The 21330-nt window shown below is 33.8% G+C and overlaps 1 protein-coding gene across 1 annotated transcript in view; it reads left to right on the forward strand.

Annotated features, from left to right (window-relative positions):
• The window catches only part of LOC124364794 (probable 3',5'-cyclic phosphodiesterase pde-5), a 343288-nt gene that overhangs the window by 308033 nt on the left and 13925 nt on the right, over positions 1-21330 (forward strand). Inside the window, 6 exon segments of the mRNA XM_046820555.1 lie at positions 6037-6099; positions 13045-13185; positions 16557-16594; positions 17634-17830; positions 18968-19067; positions 19520-19752. Coding sequence (XP_046676511.1) covers positions 6037-6099; positions 13045-13185; positions 16557-16594; positions 17634-17830; positions 18968-19067; positions 19520-19752 — 772 coding nt within the window.

The following is a 21330-nucleotide window of genomic DNA, read 5'->3' on the forward strand; positions in this document are numbered from 1 at the left end:
GAAAGTCGTGTTCGTTACACTATTTATAACTCAAGAACGGCTGAACCGATTTGGCTGAAAATTGGTAGGGAGGTAGCTAAGAACTGGGAGAAGGACATAGGATACTTTTTATCCCGTTCCCGTGGTCAGGATTCCGCCCCACTGGTCTCTAAAAGTTAGGGAAATACCTGTAAGAAATGCATTGCAGCAAACATTTATTATGTTATTAAGTGAAAGAGCCTGTTCAAATTTAATCAGCTGGTTCTTTGTAAACATATATAATGCGACAAAAGAAATATATGTTTATATAATTTAAAGTTGGTTCTCAGAACTCCGTGCGTACATATTCTCTCGATCGAGACAACAAAGCAAGCTCAATCATGTCATCAGAGATATAACTAATTCGATCCAGAAGTGATACACGCGCAAAGCCTAAAATAAAAACCATACGCAATTTTGCTTAACATCTGAAGCTCATAATCATTAGACTGTAATACTCGTAATATGTACCTACAATATGCCTATTTTCGTTTCAAAATTACATTGAGCGCCATCATTTATTACATCGTATGTGCGCTAATAAATTCGACTGTTTGACTCCTGTCCACGCTGGGCTAATATAGTTCAATTATATACAAAAATCATAGAATATTGGAGAAAAGTTCCAGTTATTTCACAGGTGCATATTGAGACTGTTATAAAGTTTAAATTTTTAACAGATCATGAACTTGGAGTATCTTTCCAGTGATTACCATTTATCTCAGAAGGGTAATAACGACGTTCAAAAGAAATATGCCTCCTATGTCCCAATTTTTCTGTATGAAATCGCGCGCGAAGCCGTGGGTAACTGCTAGTTTTAACTAAATACAAATTATTTTCATAGATTTGTTGACTTTGTGCTTACTGTTTCACAACTCAAAGACTAATGTATTTATGTATTTAAAAGGTTATAAAAAAAACCCTTTGAAATTTACCATAAACTTTATGATACATTCTGGTTTATGTAATGCACCATCAAGTAAGTATAGTCAGAGGTACATTTAATTTTTTAAACTGAAGGGAAAATATAACACTTAATATTTAGAATGTAACACTTAAACCAATTGTCTTATTAAAAGAGTGTACGTGTATGTTTTGTTACGTAACTAAAAATTTAAAGATTGAATATTGTACTAATAAAACGATGAGACAGAGTCGGCAGTAGTCGCATGCGTCTAAGAACAACTTTCGCCTAGGTCTGTAACTGATTTTAAAATGACAGCTCACAATTGCTGCACATTCAAGATTTATGCTGGTTAACTTCGTTTGAGAATTCTAAACTAAATTAAGTATTTGTATTCAAAAAAGTATTATTTTTACTGTAACAAACCTTTTTAATGAGGTTTTATCATAGTTACTGTTTTAAATATTTTTAACTCTCAAATGAACGTACTATTTTTAAATATTCCTCGGCTTAACTGTAATAAATTGCGAAATGTCGACACTTTAGGTTTATCCAGAACGCACATAATACTTTTCCATTTTTAGTATAGTCAATCCAGTATATTACAAATCTAGAAACAGGAGAACAAAGTAGAGTATTTAGAGCACAAAACAATCTCGCCAGTTGAATATGAAACCAATTTTTAATAATTTAACACTATTTTTTGTTGATTATTATTTTATTTCTTGATTATTTCTAAGCTTTATTTTATTATTCTTGGGTAATAAAAGTTCAGAATTTTCTATCGTCTTACCACTTTCCATAGCATTATCATTTTGTAACTGAGTCTCAACATGACAATTTTATCGATATTTTCGCGTTTCGTGTGCTTAATGTGTCTACTAACTCAACATTAAACGTTTTGTTTCACCGATGCAGACTGAGCCACGACTACATTGAATCCTTCATTATAACTAATAAATAATATAATCTGTATATATATATATATATATATATATATATATATATATATATATATATATATATATATAATCAAGGATGAAATTTCATAAACGCCAGGCGTACACAGCAGCATCGTATTCTTTGTTGGTTTCGAACAGTTCAATTTTTGAACAAGTTTTGAGGAATAACGTTTTAATATTACGTTTTTTCAATAACTAAATAAATACAATTCTTAAATCTTGTGCCTCTCTGTCACCTATCTTACCAACATCATTTGTTTTTCAAAGGCTTTATTGATTTGTTTTGTATTGTTCCTGCAATATCTTGTGTACCTAATTTATTTTTCTCTGCATTCCAGGTGATTTCGTTAAGAAAGTAACATTTAATTTACGTGTAATGATTATTGCCCCAACTGAATTCTATGTAATAGACATTTTGCTTAGATGGTTACTACACTTAAATGAGTCCCAGCTGTTTATACAACATTTATGGCCGCAAATAAACTATATGAGGTAATTTTCTCAATACTGGTACAAGGCTGGACCAAGTATTGCCTTGCTATGTTACCGAGCAAATTCTATAGTAACAAGCCAGATCAGTAATGCCTGCCTCAGCACCTCAATTGTATCTCAGATTCAGTTTTGTCCAAATCAGCTCTGGGTAGCAGCAAAAAGGCGTTGGTTATCACTGTTCAAGTGAAGAGACCTACAACACTGCAATTGAGTGGGATATATATATATATATATATATATATATATATATATATATATATATATTCACTTGAAATCAACATCAACATATATATAAATGTTATCAAATTCTGTGATGTTTGCTTTTGTTTTAAGTCTATAATCAAGTTTTTTTTATAAGCAAACCATATAAAATAAAATTAGTCTTTAAATTAAACAGTATTTATAATAAATTTGAATAAATATTAATTCACAATTTAACAACGCTCCAATCCTTTGTAAACATATACAATGTTATCTTCTTTTGATTAATCTAATCATACAGATTTTTTTTAAGCAACTTTACTGATGACAAATTTCCGAATGCGAAGATTCAAATCCTGTTTGTAGTGGTATTCACCACCATGAGGACACTGTACTGACTCTCTCCTTATTCTGCTTATAAGTCCCTTAAGAGCCGGTTGTAGTGAAAGGATCATTACTGTTACGTCATAAAATTAATGTTAATCTTCAAACATATTTACGCTCTTATTGTTAGTCGTAGAATAACTGGACACGTCTCTTTGTATTGATATTAATACGCATCCAAACGCTTTTAAATGCTCTTGTAAGTTTGGCGTTACTCTTATAATAACAGTATAACGCATTCTCTTTTAATATTCAAGTGATTAAAGTACTTAGGGAAGTTTTAGATTTTTTGTTTATCAATTAAAAAATATTTTAAAAAACTGACTATAAAAAGTAGTAGTAGTGTTTTGCAGTGTTATATTCAGTATATAAACAATATCTTAATATAATAACGTAATAAAAGTTTAAATTTTTCTAAAATTAAAATATTCAGAATATTTAGTGAGAAGATGGACAGTAGTGATGGCCAGAGGCCAGGGCATATTGCCAATGGATTACTACTGCTGCTGCACCTCAGACGCTGTTTTGCCAAAACTAACTGTGATATTAATTTGGCAAAGGTACGCTCCAAGGTAAACTCTGTCAGTCAAATATACGAGTACAACCAATGTTTACATGCACACATGTGGTTTACACGTACCCTAGTGTCCCGTCATGTGATTATGTTTCTGTAAATTACAAATAAATTTGTCTTCAAACTAATCTATGGGACACGACCTTTTTTCGAAATAATGCACCACATTCTGTTTTTCATATGTTTACATGAAATAAGATATATACAAGTATATATCTTGTTCACCTAGAACGTTTTTTGATCATTCGCAAACAATAAATACATATCTTCCCCAAGACATGTAAACATCATCAAATAATTTCACTATTTCATATTATAGAAGTATTTTGATTATAATATTGTCTATTAGTTAAATTTAAAAGTAAAATATTGTTTACGTCTATTTCATTAAAGTTTCAATATAGATCAATCATTCCAGATTTAGTTCTCCCTCACTTAATCTTGTTTTCAGTTGAACAATCAATGTAAGATAAGCTAATTGTTGTACTCTTTCTTTTGATCTGTAATATAATTATGAGGTATATATAATTTTTAAACTTTTCAACTATTTGTTAGTAATTATTGTATTAAAGAATCGAATGACAAAAGCAAACATTAGATCTGGTGCCAAATGTGATGTAATTTTTTCAAAATGGCAACAAGCATTTTTTTTGTTTTTACTTGGAAATAGTGAGTCCAGAATTTAACAAGTAAACCTCTTTGGAAATAAAACGTATAAAAATATAATTATTTGAATAGATGTTAACTTGATACATTTTATGTGCCTCCTGTTATTTGATGACTAATAATAATTGTAGCTAAAATAGTGCCAGTTTCGACACACCAAATCAATATTTAGGTGTCCTTAAGTTTAAAAATTCACTTGTAAAGGAAATTTTGCTTAAAGCCATTTTATGAAGTAGGTTACAAATCATAAGTGAAAAATAACAATAAACATAAGTCTTAGAATTATAACTATACCTATATACGATCGTACTACGAGCTTTTTAACTATTGCTGTGGTAAGTGCTGTAATATTTTTTTGTTTTTTATTTATTTATTTTATCACAATCCACTGTTTTGTAGACTTTTATATTCGTTCTAGGGGCGCCAACCTTTTTAATGTCCTTATAGGAACGCCTGACATTCTTTACAAAGAAGAGAAGCTCATATACATATTCTTTGTTCTTACGCTCAAATTTTTAATTCATACCACGTCGAAACATTATACTCGTAATAAAATACACCGAATCTTTTTAAGTAGATGTGTATAATTGGCTCTGACATACAATGGTTTAACATCTACTCTCCAGAAAGAGGCTGAAATGTCTCAAGATTATAATTGAATGCTATGACGATGTTTAAACCTTAGATTATATTCAATTATACATAAGCTATCACTGCAATATTGTAATCGTTAGGACATCAAAAATAAATTAGAATCCATAATTTATGTTTTAATTGATTTATTTATTTGAGACAGTCCTATAATGTTAAAACATTAGGTGTGCAATACGGATGAAGAATGCTGTATCATGGCAGGCAGCCAGGGGCGTCAGCCAGCAAGGATTACTGCACCGCTAATTGTTTGTGGCTGAAAAATGGGAAGCAATTAATCCGACAAGCGAACGACCTTCTGCATTTAGCAGTTCATAGGACAGACAAGGCGGGCTCTGTATTGGACGTTTACAGAGATTCTGTTTATTTTCCTAAAAGTTTAAAAGCAATTTGTTTACTTTAAAGTGACTGAGCAGAGCTTGTCTAAACTTGTAAAACTAATTTATAATATGTCAAATAGACCTTTTCGGCTGAAGAAACGTTCCTTAAATTCACTACATCAAAGTTAGGACCCTCATTCCTTCGATGGAAGGGTTTTTTGTATCAGCTATTTGATCAGGTCGTACCAAACAATTAGGACCTTTTACCTTCTAACTACAATCCTGCATAGCAAGAAGACATTGAATACAAAACTCTTTTCGTCCTCACTTAATCTTCTCATTTGTTTCACCCTTCTCGGCCAACCAAATTTGTTGTGGAGGACCCATACTCGATCTTTGCTAAGAATACACCGTAAAAAAATATTTTGTGAGTAAAACTTCATTAATTTTTAAAACAATCGGATGGTTAGACAGATGAGCTTTTAAGACCAAAACCAAAACTTCACTGTTAACAACCGAAAAACTTCTATTTTCGTACAATTTGTAAGGGTAAGCTCTATTTTGTAATATTATTTATTTGTTTATAAATTATTGTTGAATTTACGTAAACTAAATTAACTAATAGGCCTAATAAATTTTAAATTGAACTTCACCGTAGCGTATATTGGTTATACGCTGCCAACGGTTTTCCCTAGTTATAGCCTCGATTCCAGAGAAGGCTATAGAAATTTTGCAAGTAGGTTTGAACTGTTTTCCCACTGTTTTCCCATTTCTTTGACAAACTGGAACTACGTTTGTTCATAGCTATATTTGATTAAAGTTTGAAAGTATCAGAATTACTGATGTCACATTCGACTGTTTCAGGAGAGAACAGCGTGCGGCATGGAAGTGCGGAGAATGGAGTCCACTGTATAGCCAATAGCACAGGTCAGATTTGCTTTTTTCACTTTATTACACACCACACTTTGAGCAATGAACGTATCACTTCATATTTTCGGTTCTAGACTGCTAGATGGTTTCAAGATGCAAATTAAACATGGCCGATGTAGTATATCGGTGGGGTTTGGTAAATTTTAAATTCATAAACTTCGGTAACATTCGGCGATCCGAGAGCCAGTTAGCATTTTGTTAGCGCACACTCTAGTTCTTTATGAAATCGATAGAGAAATTTGCCCTAAAAAAACTTATGGCCAGCCACTCTACTTTTCATGGATGTGTAAATAAAAGGGGGCATATCTATAAGGTTAAAAATATCAAATGTTTAACGGGTAAGTTCGTTGGCATTATTGCACTAATAACCAACTGACGGTAACCTAAATAATCGTACCTATATTTGAGCCAGAAAATAGATAAAGAGACTTAAATTTGTCATTTCTAACCAAATTACTATTCTATATCTCATTGGCTGACTCTGATGTAACAAGTATTCAGGTGTTTTCGTAAAAAATAATCACATAAAGCTTAACGCGACGTCGCACAAATTACTTGTGGTTCGAAAATTCCTCATTATACAGAGAGTAACGTACTTCTCAATGGTGAACACACGTTTAGACTCTAAACTGTACAAAATTACAAAAACCAATGTATTTTTATTCATTTTAAATTTGGTTTTTGCTTGTTTTTAATGGCGAAATCACTTTGAACGATAAATGGCCGAGACCGCGGACCTGACATCGCTTTGGGTTGGAGCGACAACCAACAGGCAGTCTAGAAGCCGAGAAAGAACAAATTTGCATTGTATTAGCACACAATGTAGCTTACCGTGAAATCGATAGAAGAACGTCTTCTAAGAAAGAAATCAATCAACAGCAATGGAGGAGGTCAAAAAATAATCACATAAAGCTTAACGCGACGTCGCACAAATTACTTGTGGTTCGAAAATTCCTCATTATACAGAGAGTAACGTACTTCTCAATGGTGAACACACGTTTAGACTCTAAACTGTACAAAATTACAAAAACCAATGTATTTTTATTCATTTTAAATTTGGTTTTTGCTTGTTTTTAATGGCGAAATCACTTTGAACGATAAATGGCCGAGACCGCGGACCTGACATCGCTTTGGTTTGGAGCGACAACCAACAGGCAGTCTAGAAGCCGAGAAAGAACAAATTTGCATTGTATTAGCACACAATGTAGCTTACCGTGAAATCGATAGAAGAACGTTTTCTAAGAAAGAAATCAATCAACAGCAATGGAGGAGGTCAAAATGGGAGTGTATCAAAAGGGTTAAATATATACAACGAACATTTTCATTTAGATCATATTTTTCAGGCTGACATGCTTTAAACCAAACGCCAAACACATACATAATATTTATATAATATTCATCTAACAAGATAAAGAGACTGAAAGTCACAATTTCAGCCAAATAATCGGCTATTATTTAGTTGGCTGACGCTGATTTTACTCATATGTCTGGCGTAGATTTTATGGATGTCTATTTAAAAAATTAGAGTAGAGTGCTTATTCAGTGTAAATTAACTATAGGTTCCTGAACATACAATTCACCGTTCTCATTAAAAATATAAAACAAGTACAATCAAGTTATTAATTTAAAATTTTTGTTAAATTATGAATTTTGGATCGAATTGTATAGTGTACGTGGTTAATATGTAAAATATAAAACAAAGAATAAAGATTCGATATATTTTTTAAATAAAAATGAGAATCGTTTTTATATAAATTGTTCCATATTTACTTTAAAAACAAATTCAGTGATTGTCTTGTCAATTCACTGGAGTTGGTAGATTTTTCAATGATCTGAAATTTTTACCTGGAACCATATATCACATTATTTCAGGATAGGCTACAATTTTGTGTTGGTAACGAGTGAAAATGACGTGCCCTCACCAGGATTGGAAACAAGGTCAACTTTGAGTAATCGACAGAACTCTCTAAGCACAGGTCCACTCAGTAAGACGAAGTATCGAAAACCTGTATAGGGAGTGGTTCCAGTGAGACATCTGTATTTTTCTAATCTCTGTAATGAAAGCTTTACTATTCGTACCTGTCAATATTTGAATTTCCCAACTAGCCTACAGAGGATTTTGTTGAGGCAACGCGAAGTAGGTATCTATCACACACACAGGACAGTTCTCCCAGATCGTCTGTTTATTGGTGTCAGGATGTTGACCTCAGCTGTTTATTATTCATCATAAGCAAGCTGCACGATCAGATGGTGCACCATTTACATACAATTAGTGTCAGATTTGCGAGCCCACACTGTGGCTTATTGCGCGGGTCTCTGTCAACTAAGGTTTGGCAACTGACCCGTGCCACACAAGATGAAGTAGGTATCTATCACACACACAGGACAAGTCTCCCAGATCGTCTGTTTATTGGTGTCAGGATGTTGACCTCAGCTGTTTATTATTCATCATAAGCAAGCTGCACGATCAGATGGTGCACCATTTACATACAATTAGTGTCAGATTTGCGAGCCCACACTGTGGCTTATTGCGCGGGTCTCTGTCAACTAAGGTTTGGCAACTGACCCGTGCCACACAAGATGAAGTAGGTATCTATCACACACACAGGACAAGTCTCCCAGATCGTCTGTTTATTGGTGTCAGGATGTTGACCTCAGCTGTTTATTATTCATCATAAGCAAGCTGCACAATCAGATGGTGCACCATTTACATACAATTAGTGTCAGATTTGCGAGCCCACACTGTGGCTTATTGCGCGGGTCTCTGTCAACTAAGGTTTGGCAACTGACCCGTGCCACACAAGATGAAGTAGGTATCTATCACACACACAGGACAAGTCTCCCAGATCGTCTGTTTATTGGTGTCAGGATGTTGACCTCAGCTGTTTATTATTCATCATAAGCAAGCTGCACAATCAGATGGTGCACCATTTACATACAAATTAGTGTCAGATTTGCGAGCCCACACTGTGGCTTATTGCGCGGGTCTCTGTCAACTAAGGTTTGGCAACTGACCCGTGCCACACAAGATGAAGTAGGTATCTATCACACACACAGGACAAGTCTCCCAGATCGTCTGTTTATTGGTGTCAGGATGTTGACCTCAGCTGTTTATTATTCATCATAAGCAAGCTGCACGATCAGATGGTGCACCATTTACATACAATTAGTGTCAGATTTGCGAGCCCACACTGTGGCTTATTGCGCGGGTCTCTGTCAACTAAGGTTTGGCAACTGACCCGTGCCACACAAGATGAAGTAGGTATCTATCACACACACAGGACAAGTCTCCCAGATCGTCTGTTTATTGGTGTCAGGATGTTGACCTCAGCTGTTTATTATTCATCATAAGCAAGCTGCACGATCAGATGGTGCACCATTTACATACAATTAGTGTCAGATTTGCGAGCCCACACTGTGGCTTATTGCGCGGGTCTCTGTCAACTAAGGTTTGGCAACTGACCCGTGCCACACAAGATGAAGTAGGTATCTATCACACACACAGGACAACTCTCCCAGATCGTGTGTTTATTGGTGTCAGGATGTTGACCTCAGCTGTTTATTATTCATCATAAGCAAGCTGCACAATCAGATGGCGCACCATTTACATACAATTAGTGTCAGATTTGCGAGCCCACACTGTGGCTTATTGCGCGGGTCTCAAACATAACATTATATCAAACATAATATTTAGGCAGTTTTGACGTGACAACGTCTTAAATTAGGTTGCGGCTCGGAGTCACTCATGAAAAAAGTGTAACGCCCGGTAACGTTACGATGCCCGTCCAGTGGGTCCGCCGCACGGGATCCGCACGGGATAAAGCAGATAACTGTGGGTCCGCCGCACGGGATAAAGCAGATAACTATGTTTATTCGTGAAAATGTGGAGTGCTTAGATTCGTCATTTACAACAACTACAACAATAAAGGTAAATAATTGTACACTGATATTTCATTATCGTAAACTATGATTGATTGATTAATTGTTAGATTGACACAAAAGTTGAGAAACTGAGTTTATAGGTTATGTCATACTATTGACAAATGTTGATAGTGTTAAGTAAATTATTAGTTTAAATCACTCTGCAATCAATCGTAATTCAGTCGATTGAGAAGAAGAAACAGCGCGTATTGCTAGTCAAACATTTAAAATAACAAATTATAACCTCTAACCTGTCATAACAGTGCGACCAAACAAACGAACTGAACCGACCAATCACCACGCGCGGAGTTAGAATTTAACTGTGTTTAGCAAGAATTTCAAATTCCAATTTTAGTAAATGTTTTATTCAACTTTACCATTTACAATAACAAATTTTAATTAATTTCAAATTATGTACAATGTTTTAGTAAACAAAATATATTTCTATAGTTAAAATTTGTGCAATTCTTATTTTCATTCAATTCCTTGTTCCTATTGTGCAATTTAATAATATTCATATCTATAAATATTCTACCGAGAAAAAGACGTTGTCACGTAAAATCTTCGCCCGTAAAACCGACTTTACAGGCAACCATAATTTTTTTTACTATTTATTTGGTTTTTTAATCATTGGAAATTTTCCATTGAAGCTAAGGTTAAGAATTACTTAATATCGTAAAGAAGATATTTAATTTCATAGTTGTGTGTTTTTATTACAACTAGCACACTGTAAGAAATGCAGTCACAAGATTATTAATATCAAATCCCATTAAATTTTAATCTACTAATGTTCTATCCTAACCAAAATAATTTTCCACAAAAATATTGTAATATAAATAAACAGAGTAACGCGGGTAAAGACTAAAACCACTGTAAAGCAGTAAAGTTAGTAGTAGTTATAACCGCACTAAGGCAGTAAGCCCACCACTAGCGTGGGGTGAGCGATGTGGTGCAGTACAGCTCGACGTGTCATGTTACCGGAGATGCAGCTGACGGGCTAAGCCAGCTGGTGTTATGCACGTCATTTATGACTAATCACTCAAGTATTACTACTGAAGTATTAACATACAGTTGGCTATAATCTATTCCCTGCATGTTGCGCTGCATCTGTATAACTATGGTAAAAAGATTAATACTAGTGTTACCAACTAAGAACTTATTACACCTTCTTCCTGTTTTGATTAGTCCAAGATTAAAGTGTAACAACATTCTGTAACATTTTAAAGCTAAGTTGTAAGCTGCTTGCAAAATCGTCCTGTGAACAGATAGATGTCATCTTCCTGACAGGCAGAGAGATTATGTCAGCCTACTGAATGGTTTCAATGACGCTCAGTCAAATTCCATGGTTGGATGTGCACCATCACCATCATTCTTGTTTATGTAGAAATGAAGTTTCATTCAAAATTTAAGTCTTCAGATGAATTCTTTCTCGAAATATCTTACCATATGATACATTCAGACTTTTGTTCAGTCTGAATGTATCATAGACTTTATGTAGTTAGACTTTATAGCAGTGTTCAAATAATAAAAGTTTTGGTGAGCTAGGGAGGGTATTACAACGCAAGAGTGCTGTGAAACCAAATTTTATTAGTGACTTTTAACTTCGACTTTCTATGAATAAAAACGTCACATGTTAAAATGTCATATGATTGTACTCTATTTACAAATGTATTTATTATGATATATTCTCGTTGCCATTATGGTTAGGCATAATACCAATGTAAAGATATTCTCGTATGCTCAGCCAAATCCGATGGTGTGACATTGAATTCAGTGTTATCTATTTAGAAATTAAGCTTTGTTCAAACTTCGAAGTATGTATACATCAGTTCGTTTTCGAAACATCGTGAGTACAGAATAAAAGAAATTAAAATTTTCCAACCCCTCAAGTGATAAGCTTCCCTAACATTCAGTCAATAAATAATTGACACCCTATGAAAATTTTAACTCGAAGGAAATGTGGTAATCTACTTTTACCTATACTTAATGTTGTAATATTTTAACTTTTTGTGTAAGTTCGTACACCTATGCTTATAAAATCTCACTGTCTGGAGTTATGAGTGAACAGCCATTTTGAGTACATACATGAAATCTTTTGCATATCCTAATACATAAATCATATCTGCAAAGGAAATGAAAAACGTATATTTAGAAATTTCCAAATTTCTCGTGCATCCCCTCCTTAGATCATGAGCCATCACTTCACTCGTGAAGGAGACATCTTTTCTGGACCTCGGTGATTTCCTCTGACCATCAGTAGACTGAAGCTCTCTGGTATCATTGCCCAGACTGCACCACCGTGTTAACCCTTACTACCACAACAGTGTCATCTCCCTGAACAACTGGAAGAGATGCATAGGATAGACTTCTCAATGTCTTGATCTGAGATGGTCAGAACAAGTGTAGTTTTTAATTGCCCTTCAATTCACGATCATGGCCATACCTCTGCTATCAAATATGAGAGTTTCCATGATGTTAACTACAGCTAAACTCATCCTTGTGACCATTTACAGACTGCAGTGTCCCATTGCATTGTCTGCCTTCCCCACTCCTTAGCCTTAGCGCTCAAACAACATAGTCCTGAGAGGTTCCATTGAGGGTTAAGCTTCCTGTTTGTGAAGCCTCTGCTGATGAACACATATGTTTGGCACCCGGTTGGCAACGTGTCTAATGTTTCCATGAACCATTTTATGATAGTTGTCATGTTGATAGTTGTCTCTTCCTTGTCATGATAGTTCTTGCTGATTAAGATCAAATTAATCAAGACAAGTTTTTAGACAAATTTGTAGATTTGTCTGTGGTTCGCTAAAAAATTATTATAGTTAAAAAACAACAAATAAAATTAAAAAATACAGGCTCAAAGTATTACACTTATTTCATTGATCTTCTCAAAGGCTAACAATTTCAACTTCTTATTTCATGTTGGATTTTTATGAATAGAATATTGCAAATATTGTGTAAGTTAAAGTCAGTGAAATGAGTTATTGTTTGATTTTTATGTCCAATCCCTTACTATTCTAGATATAACAGAGGAGCGAGTGTCAGCATTCCTGAAATGTCATCCAGAATTCTTGGAGGCTTGGGTTATGGAAGAAGTCCAGTTGGAGCAGCTGGAGAGGTGGATTATACGGAGGACTCAAAAGGAGAAAAAGAAAACTGGAAGTATGAATTTTACTTTATTATTTAGTTGTTAGTGCTGTTACATAGACAAATAATTAATTATTCTTGTAAAATATGGAAGTTGTTAAGTTATTACCTGTTCACTGAGTACTATGTGTTGTAAAATTGTATTATACGAGCAACAAATTTACATTATTCTTTACTTTTTAATGTTAAAACAATCTTAAATGTACCTCTCACTGTATTTTGATTACTGATCAACTAATAATATTTATAAAAGTTCAAAATAATTATATTTCTGTCAATCCAATGATTTTCCTAGAGGGGACCATAGCTTGGTGAACAAAGTTAGAAAAGTTAAGCTTTTCATCTTCAGTAATGCTTATTGTCATCTTTAACATTTCTCTCCAGGTTATTTTTATATGAATGAAAATATTACAACACGTACACGCTTCAAATACACAGTCCGAAACATTTGGCACTTATGGAAACTTAAGCATACCACGTGAATGTCATTATGAGAGAAAATACAAAACATGTAATCTCACTGGAACACAGTGCCATCCAATGACCAGACCTAGGAACTATCGGTGGTGGGACAGCACATCAGTAGTGAACTATGTTGACTAGTTACTAATCTCAGTGAGGCGTCTGGATTTCTATTGTCTTTGGTCATGGTTTTGCAATCTAGATTATTGAAAGGAATAATTCCACAAAATATTTTCGAAATGTGTGTAGGTTCTGCACCTAACAACATAAAATGAAATTAGATTTAAAAATACCTTTCTTAAAAAGCAGAGTTACGGCTATCAAGTCCTATCTACCAATCAACTTCATATTAAACCCATTAACAAGAATTGAATACAATTTAAATAAAATTATTATCATCATAGTTTATAACAAACTAGCTGTTTCCCGCGGCTTCGCACGCGTCTCTTAAGCTTTGCCTTCAAATAGTGTTTGGCTATTTAATATACGTAACTGTGTTGTAATTGCAGTTTATAATGTGCAGGCGCTTTGATAACTTTTATATCTTGCAGTACAGCCTGGTGGTGAGTTACATCAATGGGCATTGCATATAAACCTTCTACATAGAAAAATACAAATACATACAAATTTTCATAGTGATCGGTCCAATAGTTTCTGAGTCTATAAAGGACAAACACACAAACATTCATTTTTATATATATAGACTAGCGGGCCCGGCGCGCTTTGCTGCGCATTTCAATAATTTTTTGCAAAAGTTGCCCGCGGCTTCGCACGCAATTTCCCGTTGAAAACAGTACACTATATTCACTTATTCTTTTTTCTATCACATTCTAAACATTGCTGAGATAATTGATAGTCGTTCCATCGTGAGCCTCTTGGGCGTATTATGAAGGTATGTACCATATTCCTGCCTCTATCTAGCTGTTACCCACGGCTTCGCACGCAAATCTTAAGAACCGAAGTCCTTATATTACTTAGTAAATTTTTTTTTTTACTATAATAAATTTTAGATTAAATTAGTTATATCTCCGATGCCACGATTGAGCTTGCTTTGTTGTCTCGATCGAGAGAATATGTACACACGGAGTTTTGAGAACCATACTTCTGATTAAAAATTTGAAAAGACGTTAACATATGTTTGCTGCAATGCATTTCTTATGGGTATTTCTGTAACCAGTGGGGCGGAATCCTGAATCGGGAAAGGGATGGGCATAGCTTATAAACCTTCTCCGTGGAAAAATACATATACGTACAAATTTTCATCATGATCGGTCCAATAGTTCACGATTCCATAAAGGACAAACATACAAACATTCATTTTTATATATATAGATTGTATTGATCATTGGTGCAATCTGAATTTAAAATTAGGCAATGACGTCTTCTATGCAACCTGCATTACACTACTGATCAAGCACTTTACAATAAAAATTTTCTAAATTTTAAATGTAAACAAATGTTTTTGCCTCTTTGATGAACTTCAGCTGAAAGTATTAACAGCTGTTAAGTATCAGTTCGCTTTGTATTAATTATGTGTCGTAGTGCAGTCTGTCGGATCCAATATAAAACACTCTAACATCAACAACGATTTATAATTAAAAAATTAATTAAATAAACTATTTAAATTGGACCAAATTTACTCTAGTATGTATGCCTATGTTACTTCCAGGAACGTGTAGAATCACTGTACAAAATTTCACGATTTTTCGTGCATTGGTTCCAGAGTTATAACGGAACATACAAACAAACATTCGCATTTATATATATATAGATTTAAACCAAATTTACTTAATTTATATAAAATTATCTTTACAAAATAATACAAGTAATTAATGAAACATAAAGAAATACACTTAAGAATACAAAAGATGCTAAAGAGACAGAGAACAACAAACACATTCAACCACCCTAACACACTGCCTGACCTAATTCATGGCGCAAGCACCACCACCCGTTACCCCCTCAGACTCCCAGTAGCAAGCCGCTCACACTTACTCTGAAGCAAGCATGACTCTCAATACTATACTGAAACATATTCTACTAAACCGTACTTTCACAAAAAACATTCTGTAGCAATTTCAATAAACCATAATCACACTATTTGCATTTTTGCACCTTAGGTTTACAAAATGAGACCATATACTCATAAGAGTTCTCATTAAAAAACTATACAAATTTCAATTCATTTTAGTATATTAACACATTCACTTCTAAATAGGACCAATGCATTCAGAATGTAACTTGAGTCTCTTGGATTAGTCAGTTTTGACACACTATAATATCCAAGAAACAAGTTGTCAACACTGAATCAGTATTTTTTTGTGTTTTAGATTATTCTTTATTAATCTAATTTAGGTAGCGTTTAGACTGAATATCCTGTCTGTTCTTCTATCAGTATTTTTAAAGACATAAACATTGATGTGCATAAATTGTGCAAAGACAAATTTCAAATACATTTTTCAGACAGAAGTCCACAAAATAAGCAAAGCATCAAATCATCATCATTGGAACCCATATTACATTGATTATTTGTGAACAAATTTTAAAAATTAAATAACCTTACTAGTTTTAAGAGATTTATTACCTTTTTTTTAGTTTGTTAAGATATTTTAAATCCGAAAAGTGATTATTTTTATTTTTAAGTTCATGCTTTTACTAAAAAGATAGGTTATGGATTTTTATTTATATAATCTTTGTAATTTTAGGTAAATTTTCACATTTTATATTCCATGATATGGTTAGAAAATAGAATATATGGCAACTCCATAAAGAATCTTATTTTAAAATATTTTAAATAAATAAAAATACATTGGAACTATGGTGATCAGAAGTTATAGGCAAACTCACCTACACTTTCCACACATGAAATGGTATAAACACAGGCACTATGTATTTTTGTGTGATTATACACTATGGTTTTACAGGTGGAGCAGGGCGAAAGACAAGTCTCTCCAGATGGAAGGTAAATAATTAAAATTACTCTATACTTCTCGCTGAGATAATACAAATTATTTGGACTGTACGTTGGACTCTATACTCAGTATTTTTAGGTTTATGAACATATAGCTTTCTTATACTCAGTTATCTAATCAGCCCACAAATCATGCAATTCTTGACTATTTAAGTTACAACTCTTGACATTTGTCTGCATCTCTGACTCTGATTCTTTTTCTTGAGTTTCATAAGTCTCTGGCCATATGAATCTTTAGAGAACCTTAACAAATGTTTATGCATATGGTTTTTCAAGTGACAGAATTTTGGTTTCCTTCTTACATGATCTACTGGTCTTTGAATCTTTTCACAAACATATGATCTTTAATTTATTAAAACTTTCTTATGGTAAAAATATAAAAACTTGAAACTGTAACTTTACTTTCTAACTATGCAATACTGTAAACTTAACAGTGTGCTCTGTCGAGTCATACCTTTTTTAGCTTGATGGATGTTAAAATAATTTTACTGCTATGTTTCTCCCACTCAGTTACTTTCACATTTTATATCGTACTTTAACTCCCACTACCATAACATCACAGGTCAATGTTTATATATTCATATTTTTATGTACCTATTAAACTTTTAGATGCTTTCACAGCCTCAACATACCACAGGAATTTACATAAAATTTTAAATTTAAACATTACTTTATCGCACAAATATTCATGAAAATGTAGCTGTAGAACCTGTTCTGACATAGAAGACAATAAATATCCTGTTTGAACATTCTAGATAAGAATTTTAATGGTTATGTAATAACCAATATGTGTGAGAGAGAGAGTTAGATGCAACACTAAAATATTGAGATTGTGTGATCTCTCTTTTATCTAAAGTAAAATATTATCTTGGAATTTTTCTCTCCCTTTTCCTTCTCCCAAATGAAAATAGGCTACTTAATGCTCTGTTCCAAGTTTTCAAATTGTGGATAATCCAAACCCAATTAATCAAGTCAGATGTGTACACTCAAGTTTCCACACATTTTTCCTATTAACTGTTGTATTTGTCAGTTCTGTGTGCACGCTGACAAGCGCCAGATGCTGCAGGAGATGACATCCTCATTGCAGCGCCGACCAAGTGTCGGCCATGTCCTGTGGGAGCTGACCGGCTGTATCGCTAGCGCTGTGGGGGCTGACGGTCACCGCCTCTACCTCCCTGACACCGGGGATTCCGAGAGCCTCTGCCTCTACCTTGGCCATGCAGACCCGTATGTACCCTTTGGTTTTCAGAGCAAGAGATCTGTTCAAGATAATTACAGATGCTTAAAGTTGATGTTACCACATTTCTCATTTTCAAGGTTATCTAAATAATGTACTCTGAACATTTTGAAGGATATTTATTAATAATAATACAATCAATTATTATGCAATTAATTATGATTAATGCATATTTATTATTACCCAAATGTTTTGTTGACTACTCAAGTTAGTGATTTTAATAGTTCTGATATAAATTTTAATTGTAAGCATTAATTATGCCATATTTCACACCTAAAATACAATGATAGTTTAAAATGTTAGGGTGAATACTGTAAACATGAAACCCATCATACAGAGTGCATTATGAAAGTAATCCACATCTTCTAAGAAAAATAGATTTATTCATCCAATTGTTGCAAATTATTTAAATTCTTCAAAATGAACTCCTCCTGCATCATTGTACCTGTTGACATGATTCTGCCATGCCTGGAAAGCACCTTGTAGCTCTTCGACTTCAATGCCTTTCAGGAATTTTGTAACTTGAGCTTGGATGTTCTCTAACGACTCCCAGTGCTTTCCCATTAGCTCTCTCTTTATTCGGGAAACAAAGAAATTCATATGGAACCAAGTTGGGGCTGTAAGGAGGCTGGGTCACCACGGGGGTGTTGTGATTTGTAGTAAACTGAAACTAGGCGCACTTAGAAGGGCAGAACACCCACCACATTATCCGACTGGTCCAAGCACGCTGCGATAAATAGTTTCGTCACAATAAAATCATGTGCATTACTTTCATAATGCACCCTGTATGCCTCTGAGTGTAGTCTGATACAGTTTTAAATAAGACAAATAAAATGCAAAGTATAATACAAAGTCTAAAACCTTTTATTATTTAAGAGTATTCCACACATTGAAAATTTATAATTAAGTTTTTCTAATGCCAAAAATAACTAAATGCAATCATGTTTTCACAAACATTCAAATAATAAGTATTTTTAATGTAGAAAATTAAGAAATCTTAAGCTAAATTTTAAAGGAATATAATGGTAAGGTAAGGTAAACTAACTTATAGGTAGAGATGAGCACAACATTTTAAACCTTGTTAAATCTATTATCTGAGATCGCTGACCACTTATTTTGTGTCATAGAGAGTGTCAGCTGCTAGGGAAGGCAACTGTACCAAACATTGTAGCTCGGACCAAGGAACCTTTAAGGATATCTCGAGGACATCCGAATTTTCCGACCACAGTGAGTTTTCTCTTATATTTGAAGGATCAATGTTATTTTCTGTTAAATTGATTATTTTGCAATATACTTAACCAGGAGCTGTGTATTTGTTACCAATTTAATTTGAACTGTGCCTGTATTATGTCAGTACTGAACCAATTTTGTACCCTTAAATTGCACCTGGACTAGATTAAAGTAGTAACAAAATATTGAGATTGTAGATACCCACTATCCTTTATTCTCATATGAACTTTTCTTTTTTCTATAATTTTTTCAATAATGTTGTTAGCATGGTAAAAACAATACAGGATATATTAGTCTATAGTAATTTTTGTTATACCTCTTCATTTTTTTACAATTTTGTTGTTAATCTCTCACTATCCCTATAATCTAATCCACAATTTCTTGTATCTAAATGAAATGAAGAAAAACTTACAAACTGAATATCGAAATGAGCCTATGTAACTTTGTAGGGGAATAATGAGTTAGAGCACCTGATGTATGAGCCAGTGGTGCAGCCTGACGGCGAGCTAGTGGCAGTACTGGAGCTGTGGAGAAAAGACTCAGAGTCACCGTTCCACGAAGAGGATGAGGAGATCGCTAGCAGTTACCTGGTGTGGGGCGGCATCGCACTCCACTATGCTCGGCTCTACCTCTCCATGAGCAAACAGCGCAAACTAAGCGACTTTCTACTTGCCGTAGTAAAGTAAGCTGTTGTTATTACATTATCAGAAGTATTTATAAAATTGTACTTCTAGCACGAAGCACATTTAAAGAAATGTATCTAATCAAAACTTGTGGGAGTGTATTTTATCGTCCCACCATTTAAATTGGATCTTCAACATATACTATAAATAATAGAAATTCAAAGATGCCTTTCAGACCAAACAATCTCCAAAGAAACGTCCAGGACAGAAATAGGATTTTTAGTGACTGGAATTCAAGAAAGGGAAAAAAGGAGGAAGTAGAACAATCATAATAATTTGAGTCTAAGTAGTTTAAGTTTCCAGTTAATTTGTCTTAGTTAACAAAAATACATTGAATAAATACATCTAAACCAATAATTTGATACAAGCAATTATGGTACTTTTATTAAAACTTCTGCCAGTGTTTTCTGCCATTATTGTTCTTCATTCATCTATTGTAAGAATTGTACAAAAAATCAACTTTCCCAATCACTTTATTTGTCAATACTTTTTGTAGTCCAAGTGTGATTTTGTCAATCACATTGAATCATCTAAATTCTACTGTGATAGTGTACTATTACTCATTTGCATTTAGCATTTCCCAAGAATCAACTGAGACATACTACTCTTGCAACAAAATCATGGATTATTTCATTAACTTTTATTGCCACCTTGGAAGATGGGAAGGCTAACTTTATTCCTGCCTCTTCCAATCAGTTACTTGCAACTTAGACTGGCAACTTTAAAATAATGTTACTGCCTGAAGGGCTAAATAATAGCAATAACATCAGCACAGGCACTCAAAAAAATGGGTGATGACAACTTCCTGAGTACTGAGTCCGCAACATTATTGCTTACCCAACTGTCCCAGTAAGTTGAAATATTGGTAATTATCTAAGAACTGGGTAGAACTTTAAATTACCACTTTTCTACCAGCCAACAGACCCAAAGTGAAGCCCTACCAAAGAAACTAGTGACAGAACCCCAACCACTCAAAAAATATCCCCCCCCCCCAATTCTTCAAAACTAACAAGAAGCAATACAAAAACTTACAGAGGCAATTAAAAGGATAAGTTTAGTGCTTCCCTACAAGTTTGTGAAACTAAAAAAAAAACCTTTGCACAACTATAGAGCCAGTTTTCATGTCACAGAAAACTAAAAGTTTTAAATTACAAGCCGACAATCACAATTCCAAACCATCAACCTCTCAGTTTAATCTGTCGAACAAGTAAAACCTAAGGACAATGAAAACTCCACCATTAAAGGCAAAACTGAAAGGGGCATAAAAGTTTTGAGGACTTAAAAAAGAAACATATACTTCTTCATCCACAATATGACCAAAACACTATAACTACAAAAAATCTGCTACTCTACCCATGGTCACAGTTGATCCCTCATTTTCGATAAATCATATTTATTTTTTATTTTAATACAAAACGTCTTCTTACTTTCAAATGTTTTACTCTATAATGTAAAAATACACAACTTTACACAAAATATACATTGAAATAAAAATAGGTCGCCACTTCGAGTCAAACAAAGTTTCTTATTAGAATGATAGCACAGCCTTTTTCAAACTTATTTATATTTTATAACTT

Source organism: Homalodisca vitripennis, chromosome 1 (genome assembly GCF_021130785.1).
Source record: "Homalodisca vitripennis isolate AUS2020 chromosome 1, UT_GWSS_2.1, whole genome shotgun sequence".
Taxonomy (NCBI): domain Eukaryota; kingdom Metazoa; phylum Arthropoda; class Insecta; order Hemiptera; family Cicadellidae; genus Homalodisca; species Homalodisca vitripennis.